This window comes from Glossina fuscipes, unplaced genomic scaffold (assembly GCF_014805625.2).
Source record: "Glossina fuscipes isolate IAEA_lab_2018 unplaced genomic scaffold, Yale_Gfus_2 142, whole genome shotgun sequence".
Taxonomy (NCBI): Eukaryota; Metazoa; Arthropoda; class Insecta; order Diptera; family Glossinidae; genus Glossina; species Glossina fuscipes.
In genome coordinates this window covers 1,503,921-1,528,023 of record NW_023998485.1, presented here as the reverse complement: position 1 = coordinate 1,528,023, position 24,103 = coordinate 1,503,921, and the positions used below count along the sequence as shown (strand labels likewise).

General features: G+C 33.3%; 4 protein-coding genes across 5 annotated transcripts; 2 read left to right on the top strand and 2 right to left on the bottom strand.

Annotated features, from left to right (window-relative positions):
* Window positions 1-1,059: 1,059 nt before the first annotated feature.
* LOC119641086 lies at window positions 1,060-2,991 on the bottom strand. The gene is made up of 2 exons (XM_038039522.1): window positions 1,952-2,991; window positions 1,060-1,864 (listed from the first exon to the last, which is right to left on the bottom strand). Exons 1-2 carry the CDS (start codon window positions 2,784-2,786, stop codon window positions 1,344-1,346), a joined length of 1,356 nt encoding a protein of 451 aa, XP_037895450.1. The 5' UTR covers window positions 2,787-2,991; the 3' UTR covers window positions 1,060-1,343.
* A 7,079-nt stretch (window positions 2,992-10,070) lies between these two features.
* On the top strand, window positions 10,071-11,484 carry LOC119641073 (odorant receptor 45a-like). Its single transcript, XM_038039501.1, has 5 exons — window positions 10,071-10,392; window positions 10,449-10,629; window positions 10,690-11,143; window positions 11,211-11,366; window positions 11,437-11,484. The coding sequence occupies exons 1-5, from the start codon at window positions 10,071-10,073 to the stop codon at window positions 11,482-11,484; spliced, it is 1,161 nt and encodes a 386-aa protein (XP_037895429.1).
* Window positions 11,485-13,865: 2,381 nt separating this feature from the next.
* On the top strand, window positions 13,866-14,533 carry LOC119641072. The gene is made up of 3 exons (XM_038039500.1): window positions 13,866-14,151; window positions 14,220-14,412; window positions 14,476-14,533. The coding sequence occupies exons 1-3, from the start codon at window positions 13,866-13,868 to the stop codon at window positions 14,531-14,533; spliced, it is 537 nt and encodes a 178-aa protein (XP_037895428.1).
* Window positions 14,534-15,816: 1,283 nt separating this feature from the next.
* Window positions 15,817-23,864, bottom strand: LOC119641096 (ethanolaminephosphotransferase 1). 2 transcript variants are annotated; one of them, XM_038039536.1, is made up of 5 exons: window positions 23,081-23,864; window positions 21,925-21,993; window positions 17,389-17,999; window positions 17,155-17,335; window positions 15,817-16,814 (listed from the first exon to the last, which is right to left on the bottom strand). In XM_038039536.1, the coding sequence occupies exons 1-5, from the start codon at window positions 23,153-23,155 to the stop codon at window positions 16,521-16,523; spliced, it is 1,230 nt and encodes a 409-aa protein (XP_037895464.1). In that variant the 5' UTR covers window positions 23,156-23,864; the 3' UTR covers window positions 15,817-16,520. The 2 variants fall into 2 exon arrangements, with proteins under 2 accessions (XP_037895464.1, XP_037895465.1); XM_038039537.1 differs by lacking the exons at window positions 21,925-21,993; window positions 23,081-23,864 and adding an exon at window positions 18,782-20,693 and having other exon boundaries at window positions 15,818-16,814.
* Between the last annotated feature and the right edge of the window lie 239 nt (window positions 23,865-24,103).

The window sequence follows — 24,103 nt, the reverse complement described above, 5'->3', positions numbered from 1 at the left end:
CGTCTATATTTAGTGAAAAACGGATGGGAATTTACACATTCACTTTCATGCGCCGTTCAAACAGACGAAAGACAATCCCCCACGTATCGCGAAAGATAGCATTATTTTAAAGATATTGTAAGAAATTCGAGATATCGTTCGACAAAATCGCGCTTAAACATTTGAAAGACATTATAGACAGATTTCTCTGTCGCAGTAAATGTCTTACTAAATTTTGCTATTAACTACTTATACCATGACCATAAAAAAGCCCTTTCATTTTCAAATATTTTTCCCCATTATTCTTGCCCGAATATCTCCTACCAGAAGTTATCAATTTTATTGCATCTGTTGAAGACAGGGTGTGACTTGTTACGATTTAGATAGAGCGGTAAACCGGTAAAAAAAAAATAAATCTAAAGCCAATTAACAATTAACATCAAATGAACATCTCAAATATATAATTTTGTGGCAGAAGCATTGAAAGCTTTCGAATTGTCTCAACGTAATCTCTACTCAAGCATCTTTTCAATGAGGTTAAGATAATGATTTTTGTTTGGATATGCTCTTAAGAGCATTAGTCAATCATTTTGAAGAAAGCTCGAAGTATTTGAAGAAAATTTCTCTCAGGTAATGCATTTTTTTCATAGACTTTTTCCGTAGAAAATATAAAGCATCTGTATGTTAACCCAATAAAAAAATCCTGGAAAATTTACAGCAGTGTTATCCTGCAAGCCGATATTTAAGACTAAGCTAAAAATTCTAGGCGGAACATTTTAAACGTACGAGTCATCATTTATGCATATCAAGAATGCGTTTTTGTCAATAAATACTCTTTAGAACTTTTTCTAATCAAGTTTTTTTGAACATTTTCGCAGCAAAAGATTACTTGCGCATAAAATTTTACAAATTTATTTTCCATTTGCTTAATAACAGTACGATTTTTTATCAGATAATTTATTTAAACTTTTATTAGAAACTTAATTTCTGGAATTTTTTCTTAAATATAAATTACTAGGTAAAGTAGTCTTATGCAAAGCTTGTATAAGCAGTCATTTCGTTTTATCTAAATCATAGAAACTAAAGCGATTCGAAAAGAAATGTTACCTTCTTTTAAAACCTTTCAAATACTCCTAATAATATAAATACGTAATGTCTTTGTTGCGTTTACAGGTTCATTTCATTTGATAAAAGATTTCTATATGCTTTTCTTTCTTTCCCTCTTGCCTTTTTCTCTCTTCCTCTCTGTCCGCTCCACACTCGCTTTCGGATTTTCTTCTCTTCTCTCATATTCTCTTCTACTATATTGTTTTCTCTTCCGTTAACTGTCTTTCTTTGCTTGTTTATTTTTCATCAAAATGACTCTAATACCCTTCAATTTCGCGACATACGCCATAGCTGTCACGTCTTTTCCCGGGCGCACATCGTTCTATACCATCACTGAGCAAGGATTTGGCATCAGTATCCATAAAACTGCCGCCATGCAGTACCAATTCTACATCATCTTCAAAATCAGCAGGCGGCACTATAATCTCTCCCATGGGCAAATCGGTATCCAGACTCTGACTACTTCCGCCACGTGCGTCTAAATCATCTGTCAGATCTTTTAAGTCGAAATTACGAGAATTTGAATTCAAAGTTATATAATTAGTATAATGGGGCACAGGCACATCCAGGGGGGGATAGAGTTGAGCTGCACCCAATGACAAATCTGAACGATATATTGGCAATTGGGTTCTTCTAGCCATCAAATTACTCAACGGAGATAAACTATTGGTAGAGGCCACACGATTTGCATCTAAATAGTTATTTTCACCTCTGATGGCACGAGCTAAACGAAAATATCCGGGCTGGGCGCTTGTCACTGCATTTCCACTTGTAGCTGCTGAATGTATAAAGACAATTTTATTAGTATCGCTATTGCCAACGGCTTTAGGGTATACAATTTGATTAAAAGCCTCTAGATTATTACCCGGTGAGTGTTTAGTTGACGACGCCAATTCTGGGGGTGGTAAAGCTTGTATAACTGTGGCTTCCGCTTCAAGATGATACGGTTTAATGAGTTGCTGGTAAGCCAAGGGATAAGGTGGCGGCAGTACATCCACTTGGCGATCAGGCTGCATACGCGCTTGCGCTATTTCTTCATTGCCTGTGGAAGAAATGTCAACATGATACGGAGTTCGACCCTCAATAAATTCGTTTTCTATATTAGGTAGATTGTTTGCAGAATCGGAAGATCTTGATAAAAAATTAATGTTATGTATACCACTGCCACTAGTTTTTAAAGGTTGTCGTAACTTTCCAGAAAATTCCGGTTGTAGGGAAGCAGATGTTGTTATATAATGTTTCTTTTTACCCTGCTTGCTAGATTGAGAAGTGCGACGATAACTAGCTTTTGTTAATATATCCAACAAATTCATACCATCGGCTGGGCTGGGTGGTATCAAAATAATTAAGAAATTTTCTAAATCGGCTCTAATGTTATATTGGCCCTCTTGTCGTTGATCATAGGTAACGACACGTCTTTTATCCAATTCTTGGAAAGGATCTGGTAGAGATACGGGTAATTCTGACACAACTTCAGAAATCAATCCTGGATCTGCATTAGGATCTTGAGTGGAAGATGATGGAGACGACGCAATAGTCGACGTCGGGGTAGAATCTTCTTTCTCGGTAGTGGAAATTGGTTCACTCGCAGTGGTAGTGGAGGTGCTAGCGGATGATGAAATTTCTTTTAAGCCATAACTAGTGGTTTGATAACCGGCTACAGCGCTCAAGAACGCTGCATATAATATTAAACCACGCATTTAATTGCGTTTTTTTCAATATCAATAATTCGTTAGCGTTTATAAGTTTTTACCGTACAAATTTTGATAACGTTCTTAACTCGCGCTCCAGCACCACGCAACTGTTCATCTCCAGTGGTTCGCTGCTAACACAACACTTCGTTTTTCTACTCTTCTCACTTAGTCGCACACATGTATACTGAAAGTGATTGCTTGCGGTTTGGATTACATGCGTTTCAATTCTTAACCAACAACAACAAATCTCTTAACTTGACCATTTATAATCATCATCAGAATAATAACTACAGCATAAGCAACTAACAAACGCTTCGCAAACACTAGTTACAAGTTCTGACACAACGTCAGTATACTTTTTACAAAGTTTTGTTTTTTCTTGTTTTTTACGACTTCTTGTAGTTGTTGTTTTTCTTGACTTTCGCCAATAAACTTTGGATCGCATTGCGCACACTCGGCTTTCTTTGCTCACTCACATAGAGTGGGCTTACATCACTTTAACCAAGCGTTGTATAGCTTTCTTTACAATAACAATTTATTGAAATAATTCTGTTTTTGTTTTAATTTATTAAGCATTGTGTGCCCATTTCGTTTTTTGTTCAATTTCTTCTTTCTCCTGCTTTGTTTTAATAAAAAATGTAACGTTTATGTGATTTTTATAGCTTTCTGCGCATCTTTTCCCAATAGTTACAATTGTTAATTAGGGAGTTGAAAGTATGTGAGCACGTAATGATCTATGCATCAAAGAAGCTATCAAATATACTTTTTGATTAACTTGAGCCTCTGAACTAACTTAATCACTTCTCATCCATCTACGAACTTGTCCGCTAACGAAGTTCCCAAAATTTTCTAAAATCAAAACACAAAATTTGGAGAACGAAAAGGCATGCCTGGATGTTCGTATTCACAAAAATTCTATTTCAACATATATCATAAACTATCCCATACAAAGTAAAGCTTTGACATTACATTTGTGCATGTACAGGCGTCTCTTGTATAACACAGTACTTGTGAAACGCGATTAAAAATTTACGATTTTGATAAAAAAAAAATTTTGATATCGAATTCGTGTTCGGTCGGATTTTTTTTCAATGGCTTTTTGCAGTTACTTTTCTTTTTATCGTTAATAAAACGAGTTTCAACCAACTTCTAGGAAAACAAAAACAAAGGCTAGCTGTAATTCTTAATGCAAATTAATTTTATTTATTTTTCCAACATATTTTTAATTTCCCCACTTCATCATAGTGTTTACCTTCTTATTTTTTCTTTTTGTTAAACACGTCAACACGTTTTTTCACCCATCACCGAAAGATGAAAGGTATATTCATGTTGTCAAAACGTTCGGAATGCCCAAAAGGAAGCATCAGAGACCCCACAAAGTATATATATTCTTGATCAGCATCAAATTCCAAATCGATTTAACCATGTCCGTCTGTCCGGTTATCCGTCAGTGTAAGATCTGTTGCAAACACTCTCCTAGCCACAAAAATAAGGCTACCGGCTTCTACTTTCGCAAAAGCATCGGAAGTTATATCGCGCAGCTTGGAACTCAAAATGGGCTAAATCGATTGACGAACACGCCTACAGTGCCATGAAAGCTGATAACACATCTACTTTTCAAAAGCAACAAAAAATTGCTTTTTTGCTCATTACTCATAAACTTTAGATTCAAAAATTTGAACGCTTATTCTAAGGGAAATGCTGTAGGACGCTTACCCAAAGTTATAGTTTATCAAAATTTAATTTTTTTTTTCAATACTTTTATAAGGCAAAAGCCACATAAGGTACACAAATTATTAGTCTGTTTCAAATTTGGAACGCACCTAACGCACCTTCTTCTGTCCATTTGTCTGTCTGCGCGACTCTATGGCATTTTTGGTAAACAATCTCCTGTAAGCGAAAATGAAGGGCGACAAAAACTATTGTTATTATTTAATAGAGCATGAAAATGCAGTTCTTTGTCTTTTGCAGTTTTCGTCTTTTTTTAGGATAACGGTCGAGACCGAATGTGATTTGCTTACTTGTTTTATTGCCTGTTTATTTATTTAATATCATATCCGTGTTGGTATATAGCTCCCCTTGGGGAATATTTAGTTGTTATCCTTTTAGATAGATTGTAAATTAAACATGTAACAAAGAAGAAGATCAGATGATTCCTTCTTTCTATTCTTTCTATCTAACAAACGCTTTTTAGATTTTTTATTTTTAAAACAAGTAAGAACATTATAATCGGGCAGCGCAAACTATTACATAGCCTACACTACATGCCGAGAGAAATTATTCGCTTTCGTTTTGGTAATATTACACCAAAAGGTACACATTATTTTCCCGAATACTTTTCATGAAAACCCGCCAGCTATCTAACTGGAAAGGTAGATTTTCTCTCCATATAACAGTTTACGTTTCGTGACAGCAAAAAATATAGACCAATGTAATCCCTCAACATTTTATTGTCAAACACTAACAAGAATCGGTGTTAAATGATGGCCGAAGATGCAGAGTTCTATTTATCTAGGTGTCTAAAGAAATGTAAAGAAAAACGTTAAGCATTTCTCTTCGCTTCAAGTAAGACTCTTCCTTCTAGGAATTTGGGTTAGAATCCACTAGTCTCTTCGCTTTGTTGCTGTAAATAAGTTTTAGCCTGAGCTTCAGTATATAATATAGGTGTCTGCTTTTTACTTAACCGACGCAGATAAAAATGTGAACTTCGTAGACTGTTCACGGTCGTTTGCTAAGTGATGTCCATAGGCCGGGTCTTTAAATACTTTCAAACATTATAAAACCACGTTAATATGAATAGCTCTTGGTTTATGGTTTGAGTCATTCGTAAACTAAACTAAATATGTCTACTATGGTCAATTACCAAGCTTTTGCAAGTTCGTATCGGTTTCAGAATTCGCTCCTGGCTCGGATCTGCACCAGTTACAAGCATCTCTCTCTCTCTTTCTCTCTCGCTCTTATTGATTTATAAATGAATCTTATTCTTTTTAATCCTTCTCTTCTTTTTGTAGTTTTTAAAGCTTAAGTCCCAATGTTTAGCACCAAATATGTTATTAAATACCCTACTTAAGTCTATTCGTTAATTATGGCTAAATTTAAACTGCAAATAAATCAATAAATAGATCTAACATATATCAATGTAAAATGTACGGCATCTAGAGATGAATTTACGCACACATGCTTAACAAAACGCCTTTGCAGCGTTTAAGACACTGAACACTAAAACTTCGCACTAAAGCGGAGCCATAATCCTTGGGAACGGGAAATGTGCTTGTAAATTTACCTTTATTCCCGAAAACAGCAAACATAATCTTTTTGAGTGCCATTGTAGTTCGCTCGAATTACGGGTTCGGCTGGCATGTTGCCAACCGGGTCTATGGAGGTTCCAATCAGAATCAAGTATCGTCAACAGTTACCAGCATTTCTGGTCCTCATCATGCCCGTTTTAGATTTAGCATCATCAAGCCGTTTCTTGTCTGACTAATTTTTAGCTTAACAAGGTTATTTATACGGAAGCTCCTGCATAACATTGGTATACGTTTTGAATATCGGAGTTAATTTTTTTATTGCAGAAAACTTTCGTAAATCCATAATTAAGGAAAAAAGACTAGAAATTTAAAAAGAATGATTCCCTTTGTCTCTGTGATTCTCTTATTATCCTCTTCCTGCCCCTTTCATTTTTTTCGTTTATCTTTACATCTCTTTCCCATGCTTTTTGGAATAATTTCTACTTAAAGTTAATGATGAACGAAACGTAATGCAAGTTTCTTCCTTGAAACAGTAAACTGTCCTTTACTTTCAGCATTAAACGATGGGAGGGTGCTAAATTTCTATATTTACTAGCTGATAAATCTAAAAAGATTGGCTCACAATAAGAAAAATATAGCAGATACCAACCTAGGGCTTAACATAAGAAAAGTTAAATATAGCAAGTAAAAAACTTATATTCGGTCGTAACGGAATCTTTTATAGCCATCACCGTTCTCCTAAAAAAGGAAAATAATTAAATTTTCATACTTTATAGTACTGGATAGGCGCGGACGATTTTTTCTATTTTTAGAAAAAAAGTGGAAATTTGTATGGTATATGTGTCGAACTTTATGAGCAAGAAGCAAAAAACACAGAAGGCAAAGATGCTCATAGCGTTTGTTACAGAGATAGGTGGGCGTCATAGGTGTGTTGTTCCAAAAGTTTGCATCATTTTCAAATTCTTTTGTAAGTTTGTAAGTGATAACTTCATTTTGGTACCTGCGGTGGTTTATCAGTAATGAGCAAAACACCAATTTTTTATTCATTTTAAAAAAACAGAGATGCCTTCAGCTTACGTAATACTGCAGGCGCGTCTTTTGGCCAATTTTGTCGATTTTCAAAACCAATCCGGGTGCAAGAATTTCCAATGTGGCTGCCAAATTTGAAGTCGATAGCTTCATTTTCGCTTCCAGGACAACGTTTACAACAGAGATTACACACACAGATAATCGGACAGATGCACAGACGGACAGATGAATTAATGCTGATTAAAAATATATTTATTTTGTGGCGTCTCTAAAGCTTTCTTCTAGGCGTGGCAAACATTTGGACAAAAGGAATATACCCCTGGAGCGCTCACAATCTACATAAAGTTTTGCAAGTTGTATACATTAGAACTCAAGCGAAGCCAATATAACTCTTTGAAATTTTTTTTTCAGTTAGAAAATGATCTGAAAAAGGTACTATCAAAAGACAGTTAACGGTGAAATTAATGCGCAGAAGCTTTTAGCATAAAAAAATCTTTACAAATATTTTTGTTAAAAGTTAATTAAAATATTACTAAACTACTATTATTTATGTAATGTAGATGCTTAATGTAGACGTTTTCTTTCTCTAACCGCTTGCAAACGTATCCATAAAACGCTCCGAAAACGACTCTTTGAATCTGGGAAAGGTTGCGAAATTCATAAAGTATATATTAAGATTAAGTCCACAATTCCAAATTGGCGAAGTAGATTTTTTAGGTCTCCATTCAACGATTGCAATGGTATGACCGAACCGAATGTTTGCAAATGTTTTGAAATTGATTTCCTAAACATTGAGTGACATGCGAAAAGTGTGGATGGTGCGACTGTCAATTTTTTTCTTTGAACTTTTCCTAACATACTTTTGAAGGGGAAACCTTTCTGAAATGTGCCAATACTCGAAGCTGCGGATATGTCTGCAAGGTCTACTTGCGCGTTTCACAGGAGACCAATATAAAGTCATTTCATACTTTATTAGCGGTATTTAAGCTGCAATTTAAAGGTTGACTTTTATGACCGATAAACTATGTGCATCAAACTATGATATAGTTTCTCCTAACTTGCGCAGTATATGGATTCTTCCTCCGCATATTTCCGACCATGCGCATATTTCAACACGTAGTACTTGATGGGTCATCGGCAACGTGAGTGGATGCAGTTCTATTTGTTATGAATAATTTGTAATTTTTATTACTGACATCCCTTGTACATCCCTTGATAACCCGTTTCCCATATATTCGAAAATCTGCATTAGTAGTAGGGAAAATAATAAAATTTGAATTAGTAAAAGTAAAACCAACTTTAAAAACTGTAATGATTATTTGTGAACATATAAAAAATTGATTAACGCATAACTACAACTTAATATATTATTGTATCGTTAATAAAGGAAATGACCAATAATCGAATAACCACCACAGTTTGAAGAATAACAGAAGGAAAAGCAAGATAATTTCTCTCCTCTTGAATGCGTTAGAATTGGTCAATTACTGTTTGAAGTTAAACAAAACCAGTTTTCATTCTAGTTCATACATGTGAATCGCTTACAAACAATTTCCGTGAGGAAACTTGGCTAAAATTCTAAAAGTTAATGTAAGAAGACTTTTCTTTATGGTTAGTTTTTCCTGTCTTTTCGTTTTTAGCTCTTCTTACCTCGTCTTATCTGTGATTGCAAAACCGCAGCACAAACAAGTCATTGAACTTATAAAAATGCAAGCACATGTCAAAAAAACAAGTTAGTGATTCTTGCTGATTGGTTCAATTGTCAGAGTTGATAGACCTCACATTATTGTGTAATAAATATGCATGAAATTTATTATTCCTTAAACTTTTTTGTAACTGTGAAAAGCAGGCTTTCTTCTTAACTTCTTTTCTCATCAAATGAAAAATAAGTCAAATTGATAACCTGATTACTATGATATTTATGAAAACACTTTTTATCGAAAACAATAATTTGAAAATTTGAAAGAGCAAATGCAAGGTGCGCGGTCTAAGCCATTTTTTTTTTTTTTTTTTTTTTTGTTTACTTTTGGAAACTATAATCAAGAGTAAAATTGTTATAAAAAAAAAGGAAAAAAAATAGCACTCAACAATTTTCTAATATGCAAATTACCATTTATTTGCAGCAATTAAAATGAACAAAAAAGTTTCATTACAAATAAAAGAATAAAAAACAGCTAAACTTACAGCGATGTTGATGTCAGAAAAGGTGTCATATAATCCTTGGCACTCTTACTTTTCTTTACATATCTTTATTTTGTCTTATCCAATCTTATCTTGTATTTTGTTGTTGCACCTGATGTTATCTTGCATTATCTTATGTTATCTTATGCTATCTTATTTTATTGGCTTGTCTCCTCTCTTCTCTCGTTTTTAATTCTCTACTTTGTTCTTGTTTTTGTCTCCATCCATTTCTTTTTCACTATTCGGTCCGAGCGTCCAACATAAAAAGTCTCTTCTCTTGTCCTTCTGTTACCCTTGTCCTTATATATGCATATTCTTTGCTATTCTCTGCTCCTTTTTGTCTTTTGCCTTCTTCTCTTTTCTTGCTTGTTAGTTAGTTCCAACACTCCAAAATAAAAAACATATCAAAAATCTATTGGTACTTGCTTCCTTTAAGTCGATCGCCGAACCCAAGTGCACACTTCTGTATGCCTTTAAGTCTTTCTATCTCTCTCTTTCTCCCTCTCTCTCGTGTTGCTACTGTTACGATAAAATTGAAAAAATTTAAAATACATCTTTTCTGAAAATATCTTAATCCAATCACTCCGTCATAGAGATCATATTATTTCATGTACAAAATCCACAATTTATATAAACTTCTTTCCAACATACAAAATGAAGAAAATTATGTATTTACACCTTTGATTTACGTAAAGTTCAATTAAAGTTTAACGAAATCCGCTTTTCATGATGGTAACCTGTGGTTTCAACAAAATCTTGTATAAAAAAGCGAGGAAATTCTTTAACTGCTTATAAAACGTTTTTTCTGCAAAAAGGAAAGGAGAGGAAAAACATGGCTGACAAAATATGTGCAAAATTCTTAAGCATTCAACAACGCAACTTGGCGGTCTTGGGCTTTAATTTGAAGGCTGCGCAACGTCAATACCTAGTGGATAAACCGCTAAAGCTTCTCTTTGTGCTAAGTTGTAATTTTTATTGGACTTACGGTCTAATAAATTTTGCCATCTATAACATAGAAAATTTTGATGAAATCACCGGATCGTTGTCAGTGTTTAATCAGGATATCTTGCTTTTCTTTAAAATGTTCATATTTTTTGCTAAAGGAAGTAAATTCTTAAATTTAATAAACAGGGTGAACAAATTGGCAGACAAAGGCAAATTAAGTAAAAAAAAATTTAATTTTTTTGCTAATAAAACATTAAAATTACAGCAAAAAATCAGGAGTACGATGAGTGGATGTCAGAAAATCGTTTAGCAGAACTAATAGCTAAAGTCTACTCGTATACTTGCCGCGCAGCAGTTACCTTTTCTGCCACCGTTTCTCTAATATATAGCTTTTATGAAACTTATACCTCAGCAGAACTTAAATTAAAATTACCTTTAAAAGCCCGGTAAATTATTTTTTACAAGTTTCAAAATTCAATAACATAATTACTTCTTCTTTAATGCAGTTTTAGTTTGGATGGAAAATTAAGTTACTTTGCGTTTAACTATATCACTTGTGTGATACATCTCAACACAATGGCAAGTCTGACAGTTGGATTGGATAGTTTGTACTTTTGGTTTATTTATAATATATCAGCTCATTTTCGCATTTTACGTAAAAAATTGGAAATCATGGCAGTAAACCTAAGGACGAACCCACAATACTCTATCGAAGACGATCTTGGTACGATTATTGTCTATCACTTAGATATTATAGGGTTCATTAAATCATTGAATGAAATATTTGGTGAAATATTATGGGCTGAAGTTACAATGAGCTGCTTGCAGATGTGTTTTGCCACACATGCTCTAATGAGTGAGGTGGACGTATCAAATGCCCCGTTTAATATTGTGGTCGTGTTTGCGGTCATGATACAATTGGTAATTTACTGTTTTGGCGGCGAGAAAATACGAGAAGAGGTAACAGTTTCTTACTAACTAATATAAAATGTTATAAATAATAATCAAATTTATTGTTATCTTGTAGAGCATATCGTTGTGCAGTGACGTCTACTTATTATTCCCTTGGCATAAGATGTCAATGCAGCAGAAACGTTTGATGCTTTTACCTTTACTACGTTCGCAAAAGGACGCCTATCTAAAAGGTTTATTTTTTCAAATTGATCGAAATCTTTTTGTTTTCGTAAGTAGTACAATTCGTATCGTAACCTTGTTCCCCGTGGGATTTGCATAATTTCATTAATTATTTTCAGATTTTGAAAACAGCATTTTCCCTCAGAACTTTATTTTCAACCTTGTAAAAAAGCGAGCGACAGATAAGCAGTAGCGTTGGATGACGTGTGTGCCAGACTATTTGGAAAATTCGAAATAGTTCAGCACGGATTTCATAAGATTTATATAAATTCCGGAAAAGCATTGTTTGTTATTATTATCATAATTTATGTAGAGCAAAGAAATAAATTGTAGGACTAATAAAAGTAGGATTAGCACTAGCAACCAAGACTATAGACTCTTCTTTTATTAAAAGGTACACTAGATTGCCATTCTATTCGCTTTAATAAAGTGAAATATTATACCTTTTTGATGTTTTGTTTTCTAGGTATTTTCAATATCTCTTGGACGCTCCGCGAGCGCATCTTCGAATATTGGAAAGTTAACAAAGTACATGTTTAACTGTAACATTTTGTCCACAATTGCAATTCGTGAAGGTCAATTTTTTAATTAGTGTGCTGCACTGGTTAGACCAACGCGGATTCTTGTAAAAAGATATTATTATTATCATATTCCGTTCTATTTATGCCCACAGGGCGAATTGTGTGCCAATCGCCCAAAGTGTATAATAAACTAAAATATCCTTTAATAGCAGAAAAAGTATTTTAAAATGTTCGCAAAGAATGCGACTTACTAAAAACAAATAAATTAAGGGCAAATTTAGTATAATGCAGATACCCAGCATGTTAACAGTTTGTTGAGAAATGGAGCCCATAATATAGCTGAAAACAAGTATATTGGGCCACGGCTCAGCTTCAAATGCCCTATGCGTGCGATGTAGACATCTTAGCTAATTTTTGCCGGAATTTTAGCTCATTTTCAAAACGCAATTACTCTCTTCTAAAACATATTCGTAAATGCGTGGGAGTCATTTTTTAGTCTTCGTCCTGATAATCCTAGCAAAAGACTCCGTGCCACGCTGTTCATCAATATTAGCCCTATATAGGGTAAGATATTACCAATATAAACATTGCTCATTTTTTCACATCCTTAGCTGTTGGAAGCGGTTAGTATCAATTTTCAAACATCATCTGCTGGAATAAAGTACAAATTATCTACTTTAAATTTCACAGCTCTTGCCAGCGCCTTAGATTTCCAATAAACAACTTCTATGAATATGTTACATATAAGTAATTTTAGAAATACTGTATTATTGTTATCGGGCTCTCCTTTGAAATAAAAGCAAATTAAAATTAACTTTAGAGTAAAATATTATTATTATTATTATAAACTTAGCCAGACAATAAATTCTAAAACTGAAGTCTTTAAAAAGCGCTAAGTATCTAAAGGCTTTCGGCTTTTAAAAACTGTACCGCGCTTAAGATTTGAACCCGCGACCATTGAGTTGCTAGTCGAGACTCTTGCCTACTCGGCCACTCAGGCGGATTAGGGTATTATAAAAACAGTGACTTTTTCCATTTTCATTTCTTTTCTAATAACCGAAAGTGCCCTACCTTAATAATATAACGCAGTTTCCTGTTTCAATATTTCTGCTACGGTCGCATTGAATGAAAGAAGTGACACGATCCCTAAGAACAACTTAATTGGCCGCATTGAAATTTTTAATTTTTGAAAGCAGTTCTCTAAAGTAGTTCGCCAAGCGAAGCTGACCGCATTGTTTACGTTGATAAATATACATTGGCAGCTGCCAAGCATGTTTGTGTGTCGTCGTTTCGCATTCAATTTCTTTATGTTAGCGCACATAAGTTTATATTGAAGATGTGACCTGAAAAATTAAGTTTCGTAATCTGGATAGTATTTCGTTAACTCTCCCTTAGACTTCAGCTTAACTGCACCTAGGAGCACATTTAGCTTGCTTTTTTTCCATCTGTTACGACTAGTGGCCTAGGTTTGAATAGCCTTTTCTTCAATTATAACTCCTTGAAAAATTTGATGAACATTTCTGAAAGCGAACAATTTCTTTTTAAATTCTTTTCATTTAACTTTACAACTATACCTCTAGCTATCTTTATAAAGTCATCAGTTTGCAAAGTCTTGGAAAACAATGCGGAAGACTTTTCTAAGACAACTTCAAATTCGCCACATCTTATCATGTTGAACATTACAAGACGTATAGAAAAAGTGGAGAAGGAAAACCTGATTTTTTAGCCTAGACCTTAAGACAGCACCATAAGAACTTGTTAGAATAGTATAGGAAATTAATAGAAAAGAAAAAAAAAAAATCATCAAGAATAGTATTAGAAAACCTGTATGCAATTAAACCTTTACCAACTCTTTACTGAATGCAAAAATAAACAAAAAATTAAACAGATTTCTTAGTCTTAGAAGACAAACTAGTCGCACAAAGAATGTTTCTTGTTGACTGATCAAACAAATTTCCAATCATTGCTTTCCAAGCTAGCCAACATAACAGTTTAGGGCTACGGAATCGTCTACCGCAAGAGACAAAATGTGTAAATTTCATAATCATTTATTCGTATTCGCTGTGTATTGCTTTTTAGTTGTAGTAGCAAGCAAACCATTTGAGCCCAATTTAAAAGGGCCAAACGACCACTTAAATGAACTATTGGCTTTAAGTCTTCTAACACCTAAGGATGATTATGACTTGCACTACGACCAGAGACAGAAAGGAAATGAGAATTATCGTTTAAAATTAGACGGATTCTTTTTGGCTTTACCGCAAGAAGATGATTCGTCTTTACTGCTGCTAACCGAAGAATTGCTCGAAAATTTAGGTAAAATAGATATGATATAATATTGTGAGATTACTGACTCATTTCGTGCGAATTTTCTTTGTACACAGATGAAGACATATCATTTGATAAACAAAGATTTCCTATGTCTACAAGAACCAATGGGTCAATAACTGGTTTAAATTTGAATACACGTTCCGTTTCGAAGCCGGAAGTAGTTTTTGTGGAAATGCCAGGTAAAAAAATGCAGAACAAGGCCAGAAATAATATAGACCCGTTAGGTAACGATGAAGACGTTACAAGGTAAATAATGATAATTATCTTTCATTATTGTTGTTCTCTAATAACGTCGCACGAATTTTTTAGGCCTAAGTCTTATCTATACCGTTTTTTAAATATGCTGAAGCGTAATCGTAAAGTTTAAAAACGTGCGTTTAAAAAATTACATAAATTGTTACAATATATTAATTGGTTTTTAAAAGACTGGGAAACACTTTTAAAGCGGTTTACAATTATACTATAGGTTTAAGAATATTAATAAAAATAGGACAACTATAATAAGTTAAATTAAAAAATTATTTTTACAAACCAATTAAAGGGGATTTTTTTTTAATGATATTGCCATTTCAGCAATCGTGCATCAATAAAGAGTTGTAAGCATAACTTGAATTGAATGCAATTCGATCTTGTCTGGATTTTAAGATATTTCTCCCTTTCGTTACTCGTCTTTATGATAGTGACCGTATCACAAGTATAGAGGACACCTCGACTGATCGCTCACATTAAAAAAAAACAAAAAAAAAGTCGAATCTTTTATTGTCGCAGACATTTTTGGTCTTAAAACCATAAATTTTTACAAAAAGAAAAAGTTCTACTTTCCTCATATGGAGACATATTTTGCTTTATGAATTTGTAGGGATTAGGATTACAATTTACGAAGGTTTCTTTGAGCCTTTTGTCTTGCCCTCATCCTGACCAAGGGCTTCTCGAGACGTTTTGTGGTAGTTGCGATTATCTCATAACCGTGGAGCATTAAATTGAATACTGCGCTATTAGATAAAGCAAGTATTGCTCAGAAGAAAGGACATGCTTCATACTCATGGTGTGGATCGCCAACTTTATGCTTTTCATTTAATGAATGCTAAGCAATTTCAATAAATCAATAATTCTTTTCACATGGTTAACTAACGTAAAAATATTGCGGCATGAACTCCGCTGACTATATTGGATGACACGAAAGAAAAATCTTCTTCTTTGTTTGCACTGCTAGTTTAAGCCTCCTTCAAAAAAATTTTCAATTTGATTGAGTTTGATTTCATCCGTGATATCTTATTGCACTCATAGATCGCATAGATCATATCGATGAGACGATTAGTTCATCAGATGTAAAAGTCTCCTTTTCTCGTCTAAACTTTTAAAAGTTTGCGGGCGAATAGCTACTTCAAATGGGAACACAGGACGGCATTTTGATGTACCTTTTTGAAAAAATTAGTTCAACCATATCCAAATTTATAAAAAAAATTCTTCAGCTAGTAGTATTAATTAATATTCAATTGTCATTTACAGTTAAATTTAATAATTTATCTTTTTTATTAGAAACAATTAATATACATTTTAATTCAATTTTAAATTATTATATAGTTAATGTTAAATAATCGATTATATTATATAATCATTTAAATTAAGTTTAAAAATATTGCAATCATTTTTGGTAATGGCAAATGTAAGGTCATTTTGAAGTTGTTTTAAAAATAAATGAGGTCGTAATGGTTCAAAATAATTATTAAAAAATACATGGAAATATGTGGAAGGGAAGTATGAAAACATAAATAAAAGTTTAAACAATTTTATTTAAGCAGTTTTTAAATTTAAAATGAGTCCTACATATTTGAGCTAAACAGTTCCGTTAGCAGAAGGTAAGATAAAGGTAAGTTCTTGTTGTATGTAGTCAATATTAAGATTTTGAATATACTGATTTCCTTTTTTTTTATCACGTTTTATTAACATATGTTAAAAACAAAAGCTAAATAAATGCCATAAAATATTTGTCTTTTTAGTCAAACTTATAAACCTATAAAGTTTGCATTGTGCTATAAATAAAGTCTTGTAATTTCGAATAAAATTAGCAAAGAAATCTAACAGAAAACATTTTTTTTATAAAAAATAAAAAAGGAACTAAACTTTAAAATGAGAAATCTCTACTTACAAAATAGCTAACTTTGTTCTCAATAACCATAAGAAAATAATCTCTTATTATTTTAATAATCAGCCTCAAAAAATTAAGTTAATTGTTCTTTTTGTTTTGTAATTATTTCTTTTCTTCGCTTTTTATATTCGTTTTTCTTTTCGGGGGGTCTTTGGTTTTATATATTTATTTATTCGATTAGAAATTATTCTTCTTTGACCCCTAATTAATTTGACGGCGATTTAGCACCATTGTGTTCTACATTTTTGGTTTTCATTTGTACTTCGTTACGCTTTTTAACACTAAAGCAAATACGGTTAAAATGATCACACATTTGATTAACGACGCTGGCACCGTAATGCCAATGAGCCAGAGTAGTAACCAGAAGTAGAAAATATAACAAAAAGCGTTCAAATAGTGGCCACCATAAGCTAAAAGCTATGCATAGAACATAAAGCGGTGTCATCCAGTGGAAACTTTCGCATCGTGTATTGGACATTTGAGCAACAATTAAACGGCACTAAAATTTTAAAAAATATACAAAAAAATTCAATAAAATTCAAATTTTTAATTTATACATAAAGAATTATAATTAAATTAAGGCAACGATCGTCCAACTTTTTTTATGTACCCATCATGTTACGAATCAATCATATATTTCTCTAAGAAGTATTTTATTAGCTCCTATCATTGTCATTCTGAAGAGCTGCGTGTGCTACGACTGATAGAGTACAACAGCTTGAGAGCTGCTGATTTAGAAGATGAATCGCTTTGTTATCAACTTGCCTGGCATTTACTTGATTTAAATGTTAGCCAATCTTCACTATTTATTGTAAATGTCTACAACCGACAACACTTACACTAATGTTAGAGAATATTGTGCCACTTAGCATATACAACGCGCGAGGATCTTTCTCGATTATATTACTGGGCGATAGAATAGGCCATGATAACAATAACAACATAAACACCAGTACTGGCCATAAAGGACGTACAGCTTCCGTAAAACTACGCATTTTCCCGGTACGATGAGCATAGCCGCTAAAATACGGGAATAAAATAAGAGCAATTTCAATTATACTTCGTTCACTTACTTATACACATTGATCATCACCATTGGTAAGTTGGCAAAGGCGCTAAAGTGCAGCAACGCTTCGATAGCAATGCCGAAAGGTATGCCGAAAGGTAGATCACATTTCCAAAACTCAAAACCAAACCACCAAGTGGTCAAGTACATAGCTGTGGAGCCCCACATGCTCAAATCATAACCCCATGGTAAAAACAATACGCCCGTATTGTATTTCTCCCAGTGCGAAAGAAAAAAATTAAAAAATACCATCCAACACACATAGTACATACGCATGGGTGACACCGAATATTGTATACAACGTCCGAAAATACTATATAAACACGTGGGTATCAACACAGCTGTGTATGAGTCTAAACCGTGATCGAAGAGCTCACCCAACGGTCCCGAAAGTCCAATCCGACGCGCCTGCTTGCCATCTATACCATCCAGCGTGTATGCCAAAAAGATATTAATCGCGGTACATAACCAAACCCAAGCGGGTACAGGAGTTGTGTTCGGCATTTTGGAACTAGCGTAGAAGTTCCAATCGTAATAAGAGAGCAGTATAAAATTTAAAGCTGTACATAAGAATCCAAGAAAGGTCATCAGATTCGGCGCCAGCCAGCGGGGAAAAAACTGTAAGGAGAAGATTATTATTACTACGACATTATTGTTACGACTTTGAGTGTAATCAAAGAAAAAACTATTTACTTAATTCAAAAGTAAAAACGACGACGTCGTCCATGTTCTTCTTCATTCTCATTCTACAATTCTATTCTTAACTATGCACTTCGTTCCTGCTTTATTGATTTTTGAAACGAGATATTTATTTACACAAGATACTGATTGGTCTTTCGTAATATCCTAGAAATGAGAATCTAAGTAGATCAGAGATTATTTGAATGTACATTTCCAAAAAAATTTAGAAATTAAAGTGGACCTTTCAATACCCACCACATGGTTGTTGTGTTAAATACGGTTACATTAAAATTGATCAATTTAAAATTAGACGATCCCACCTAACCTACAGATTAATCCGTTCTTATTATTGCAGTTCTTCGATAAATTGTTATTTTAAAATTTTTGAAAGTATATAGCACTCCTCAAATATATTCAACAATATTTGCTTAACATAAACACATAAACACTACAATCAAAGGAATAACAACGTAGTAAAATGCATAATTTGTCCAACTCTCTGATCTTCATTAACTGTGAGCGACATTATGGATGAACTGGGTTTTCGTCCTAATCTTACGAGAACAAAAAAGTTTTGAAAATATAATCGCACGCTCAGCGAACAGACGGCCGAACATGGATATATATATCTTATGGGGGTTTTTAAAATTACGAATTAGACACGCGTTTGCTTTTTGAGACATGTGGGCACAAAAAAGACATCGATTAAGAGATCGTACCAAGATTGCATATTTCGGGCAAATTGTCATATTTCTTCTTTCGTTTCAAAGACGATATACTGCAACTCCGGCAAATGGCTGGAAGATTTGCAATGTGTCAACGCGTTTTAGTATTTATATGTAAATGAAAATTCACCATGTCTGGACGTTGTCGCATCTGTAGCTAAGAGATAAAAAGTCATATATTTTGTAAGGCGACTTTATAAACGAATAGTATAATACCTCTCCAAAACATGAAACATAAGCTTTTTGATTCACTCCTTTCATAGATTATTACTTGTAAACATAAAATAGAACGTATCTTGTCCATTATTGAGCAGATTACTTGAAAACTCGACAAGTTAGCCATTTTGTAGATAAGAATTTCGTTAAATTGCTGCAAATAGAAATTTTAATATTTTTCGTACTAATTGTTGAGAGTCCTTTACTAAACCAATCATGAATACGTGACCACATTCATGTTCTTACTCAGCGTGCAATTTCGACTCAATTTAGCGATGTACCGTGTCCGAGTGTAGGTTTAGATGCGAAGCTAAAAGTCGCCACTTAAGTACAATTTATATAATACTACAGAATCAAAATTGCTACCAATATCACAATCGATAAACAGAACTGTATAGTTTTTATTTTAAATCTACCGCAATGAATATGTAAGATTTACCAAATATTTCCAAGGCAATACTTATGCATTATGGACCTTATTAAATTTTAGTCTTCTCTGTACGTCTGTCAGTCTGTTGGATGTTGCGATTGAGACTGCATCTTTTTTTACCTAGAAACTTCAACTTAATATCAAATTCTTTCCTTGTACTCTCCTCAGGTTAAGTTTAACTAAAGCGATTTGTTGTAAATTAGCAGAAAATCGATAATTTTTTTTTGATTTTAAAACCTTTACACTCCGCCAGAGGATTTCTCCTACATAGAGATACATACATACATATAGACACATATCAGAGAGCTAACATAACATATACATATATTGTTAATCAGTATAAGATTTTGAGAGGATTTAATCCTTTTTGTTGCCAACCAACGTCGTTTGTTCTTAAAAGTTACACTTTGAGAGAGAAAAGTTGGTTAGACTTGAAGTCGCAAGCCAATTTGAAAATGAATGTCGGCCAATCAGAGAAAAAAATGTAAGTTAAACATCGTCGCAAGAGCAAGCCCATAATAGACAAGGAATTGTAACGGTCGCTCTATAAGGGACGTTAATTCAAAACTCGGTGCAATACTAGATCCAGCTGAAAGCTCAGAAAAATCGTCCCGATCGATGCCCATATTCAACAAAGTACCAAGCAATCTTAAAATAAAAAAAAAATGCTTAAAATAACTTATCACAAAGTTTAATAATCGAATATTCCACCACCATTATTTATTTATGGCGTTTTGCCTCTTATCGGATAGAGCACACACGAAACACTTCGTGGTTTCGAGGCGTAATGTTCATGTACAAATTTTCACAGATCTTCAACTTTGCAACGCCTTGGATCTGCTAAATGTGACTGAACTGAGCAAGTGCTAATCAGGAGACTGATCAAAGCTAACACTTTTTGCACGGAACCTTATAAGCGATTTTCTAATTTTTTTTTATAGTTTGCTACGGTCTTCAACTGTATTTTTTTTCAATTTGACCTCAATAAAAAGAAACAGTGCCTTAAACGACATCCACCTATTTATCCATTGACATACGCTGATGCATCGGTTGTAATCAGTTGAAATTTATGGCGTACAAGCTCGAACGTCTAAGCTCTGTGTACATTTTATGACAACAACAACCAATTTCAATACAGAAAACTAATTAGTACCCCTAATAATAGTAATAAATATAAATAAAATACATATACGTATTTTTAGCATCATTTTATACTTTCGTTCATTAAACGAACAATGATTTTATTTAATTCTAATCCTAATGTTCTTAATGTTACAGTATAATCAAATGTAATCCATCCCTACAAACACCATATTACAGTATAATCAAATGTAATCCGTCCCTACAACACTGCATTTAGTGCAAATAACTTCAAACAAGTTCGGAAAATTCGCCAGTAAAAGTGTTATTTCTAATCTAATAAAGCAGTTTTCTTATCTAAATTACTAGTCTCTATTATTGGTGCTTTATGCAATGCACAAATTCTCTTGCGGCAAATTTTAAAAAATTTGATTTCAATTATCTTATTGACAGATAAACAATAAAATTTATAGATACGAAGTGTACTTACGGATCACTGTATATATAAACGTAAAATATAAAGGCTAGCACTACTGCAAAACAACACCAGCTTAAATTATGCTTTTCATACTTTATTCAACTCCTTTTTTTGTAAAGATTTGCGCCAATGCGAGTGTACGTTTTTTAGATATTTTTTTTGAAAAAAAGTATACAATCTAAACAGAAAATCTGAAAAATTAATATGCCAATATAGTAAAAATTGCCGAATCATTTTCATAAGTTTTATTTTTATTTTTGTATTTTTACAGAGCATTACAGAAAACGGTTTCTTCTTTTTTTAAGTTTTGCATACGACCTCACCGCTTTTCACGCGTTAATCGATGCTAATGCTTCGTAACAGTTAAGTTTATTGTAACATGCTTTAGCGCACTTGTCGTCTAAAATGTCCAGCGTAGCAAAGTATTGATTTTTCCTTCATTTTCTTATACCAACGAAGGACATAAGCCTTATAACAATAAAATAGAAACAAATCTTTGAGGACAACGAAAACCAAGCGACGGCCATGTCAGCTCTACAAACGAGCAAAAAAAATCTTTACAATAACTTCCTTGGGCATTCAATTCAACGACCTTTTAAAAATCTTAACACTAAACCTTAAAACAACTTCATTTTGTATTTACTCACAACCACTAGGCAATTAACTAAGTGGAAATGCTTCGTTTGGGTTAATATTGCAGCATAAAGTATTTAAATTTCGCTATTCACTTACGATGGTGGATTTGTTTCTTGTTTATTGCTTTGCTTCCCAAATGTACACAAACTTGAGTGACGTTCACGTTCACGCTTCTTATCATAATACGCATGAATTTGAATGCACAGATATAGGCCTCCAGTGATTAATGGCATTAGTCTTATATAATGCACTTTTCATTTTATATGCGCATAATAAAACTGCTTTCACAATATTTACCTTAACAATCCAATTCCAAAAAGGATGCATAATGTAAACACTAAGCGGTGAGGTATCACGTGCACTGTACTGTAAGAAAAAAAAATGTATTTATTACAATTAAAAAAATTATTTAAAGAAATAATTGATCGAACAATATTTAAATAACAATTAAAATTGTACTCTGTCGCCGCGACATGGATAGACGCCTTAATATTAAATATACGCGTTAATATTAAATATACAGCGTCTTATATATATATAAAATATACCATTTTTATCAAAAGGCGGTTTGTCTGTCTTTTTGCGAATTGGATAATATACGGCCCAAATAATACGCAATTTGCCAAACGAATAGACGGTAATGTTTAGGCGCGTTTTACATTTGGCACTGGTGACAATTGAGAAAGAATTGAAAGAGCGAGTCTGAATTGAGTACGGTAAGTTAACTTGATCTATCTATCCAGCTGCAATTGTCAAAAAACGTTATGAGAAGCTTACTTGGGACATTCTTTCGTGGAATAAAGTTGAAGCCTCTAAGGCCTTCTGTATGCATACTCAGCAGATAGGAGACTAGCAGTAGTGCATGCGTGACCAACGAGTGAAGATGATAGTTAAAAATGTCTTTAAATGCAAAGCAAGATGTGCTGCACTCTAAGTAGTGAACAGTTTCGATTGGTTAAACGTAATAACGTGAACTTGGGTGAATATCAGAAAAAATAAATAAAAAGAAGGTAAAAATCGATCTTGGAACCGCTAAAAACCAAAAATGTTCAAATGTCGTAAAAGGAGAAAACTGAGAAATTCCAGGGACACAAGCCACCGCAGGCCTACGAAGGAGATCAGGTAACGAATTATAAGTCCAACGTCTACCTGGGATATAAAAGTAAACGAAAATATGTAAATCGAAAGAACACTTTACGAATTTTTGCACATTTAGTGTAGTCCCAATCTTTTGCTGGGTACGTAATGCCAAGTGAAAGTTTCTTTTCCGTGTATAAATAACAAATGCAGAGTAAAGTCTCTTTGTACGGACTTTAAGCAACTATTATCACTAATAAATCTGAAGATGAATATGTACATAAGCGATGAATTTTTTTCGAAAGTTAGCGTGGTAGACTAACCATTAGGTTATGATAGATAGTGTATATTTTAAATCATGCGACTTATAATTTACCTTATAATGGTCGAATCCATCCAAGTGCTCCTTCGTCAAATATTTATAACTTAAAATTTCTTCAATCACAGACATGGTAATTGCAATTATGTATTTGAATATACGTAGAACGGTACAATGCAAATTTGTTATATGTTGATTTAAAAGGATCTACCTAAACACAATTTCAGGATATGTAAAGATTTAAACAAAGGAGATCAATGTGAAGTTGCATTACACCATTATAATATTCGCCATTCGAAGTGGATGAAGAGAAGGTTGTGTATTGCAAAAACTAGAAATGCACGCACACAAATTACCTTTAAGTAATTTGAGGGGACAGAATTAGACGTACACAGCGTAGATATTCGTTTACGCAAGAATTATTATTATGTATGTGCGGACGATTGTCCGCATTCAGCACGCATAGACTGCTAATAATTTAATTTTTGTTTTATTCCAATTTGATTTTTTTATATTTTTTAAAACTTAATATTATTAATTAGAGTTCACAGCCTCATTTACTGGCGTTTAATATTATTGTAAGGAAATTTTTTTTTGTTCATGCACAAAAATATTCGTCACCGTGTCATAGGATTAGCGAAAAGTTGTTTTCGATTTTTTCTTTTTTCAATCAATAACAGCCAACAACAAAAACATTTGTTTTGGTTTTATACAAAATTTCGAATGCTTTGGAACTAAAAATTTTATTCCTATACACAACTTATTGAGATTTTAATACGATGAAATTTTCATTATAAATTGCTCATATCTAGATTTCTTAACATTTATTTTTAAACTGCCTTAAATTATTTTAACTTTTTTCTAACCACCACGAAAATCCGCTGGCTGGCGTTTTGCCGCAAAAAGTTTTTCATTGCTAATGTGCGACACGCTCTTGTACTCTCCTCTACTCATTGTTTATTATATATTAAAGTGTTGCCAGGTGCTTAAAAGAATTTATATTCAGCGTATATTTTATAGTGCTTGGGAATATATTTTATCTTAAATGTAATAAACAGTCATTTACGCGTAGTTGGTAGT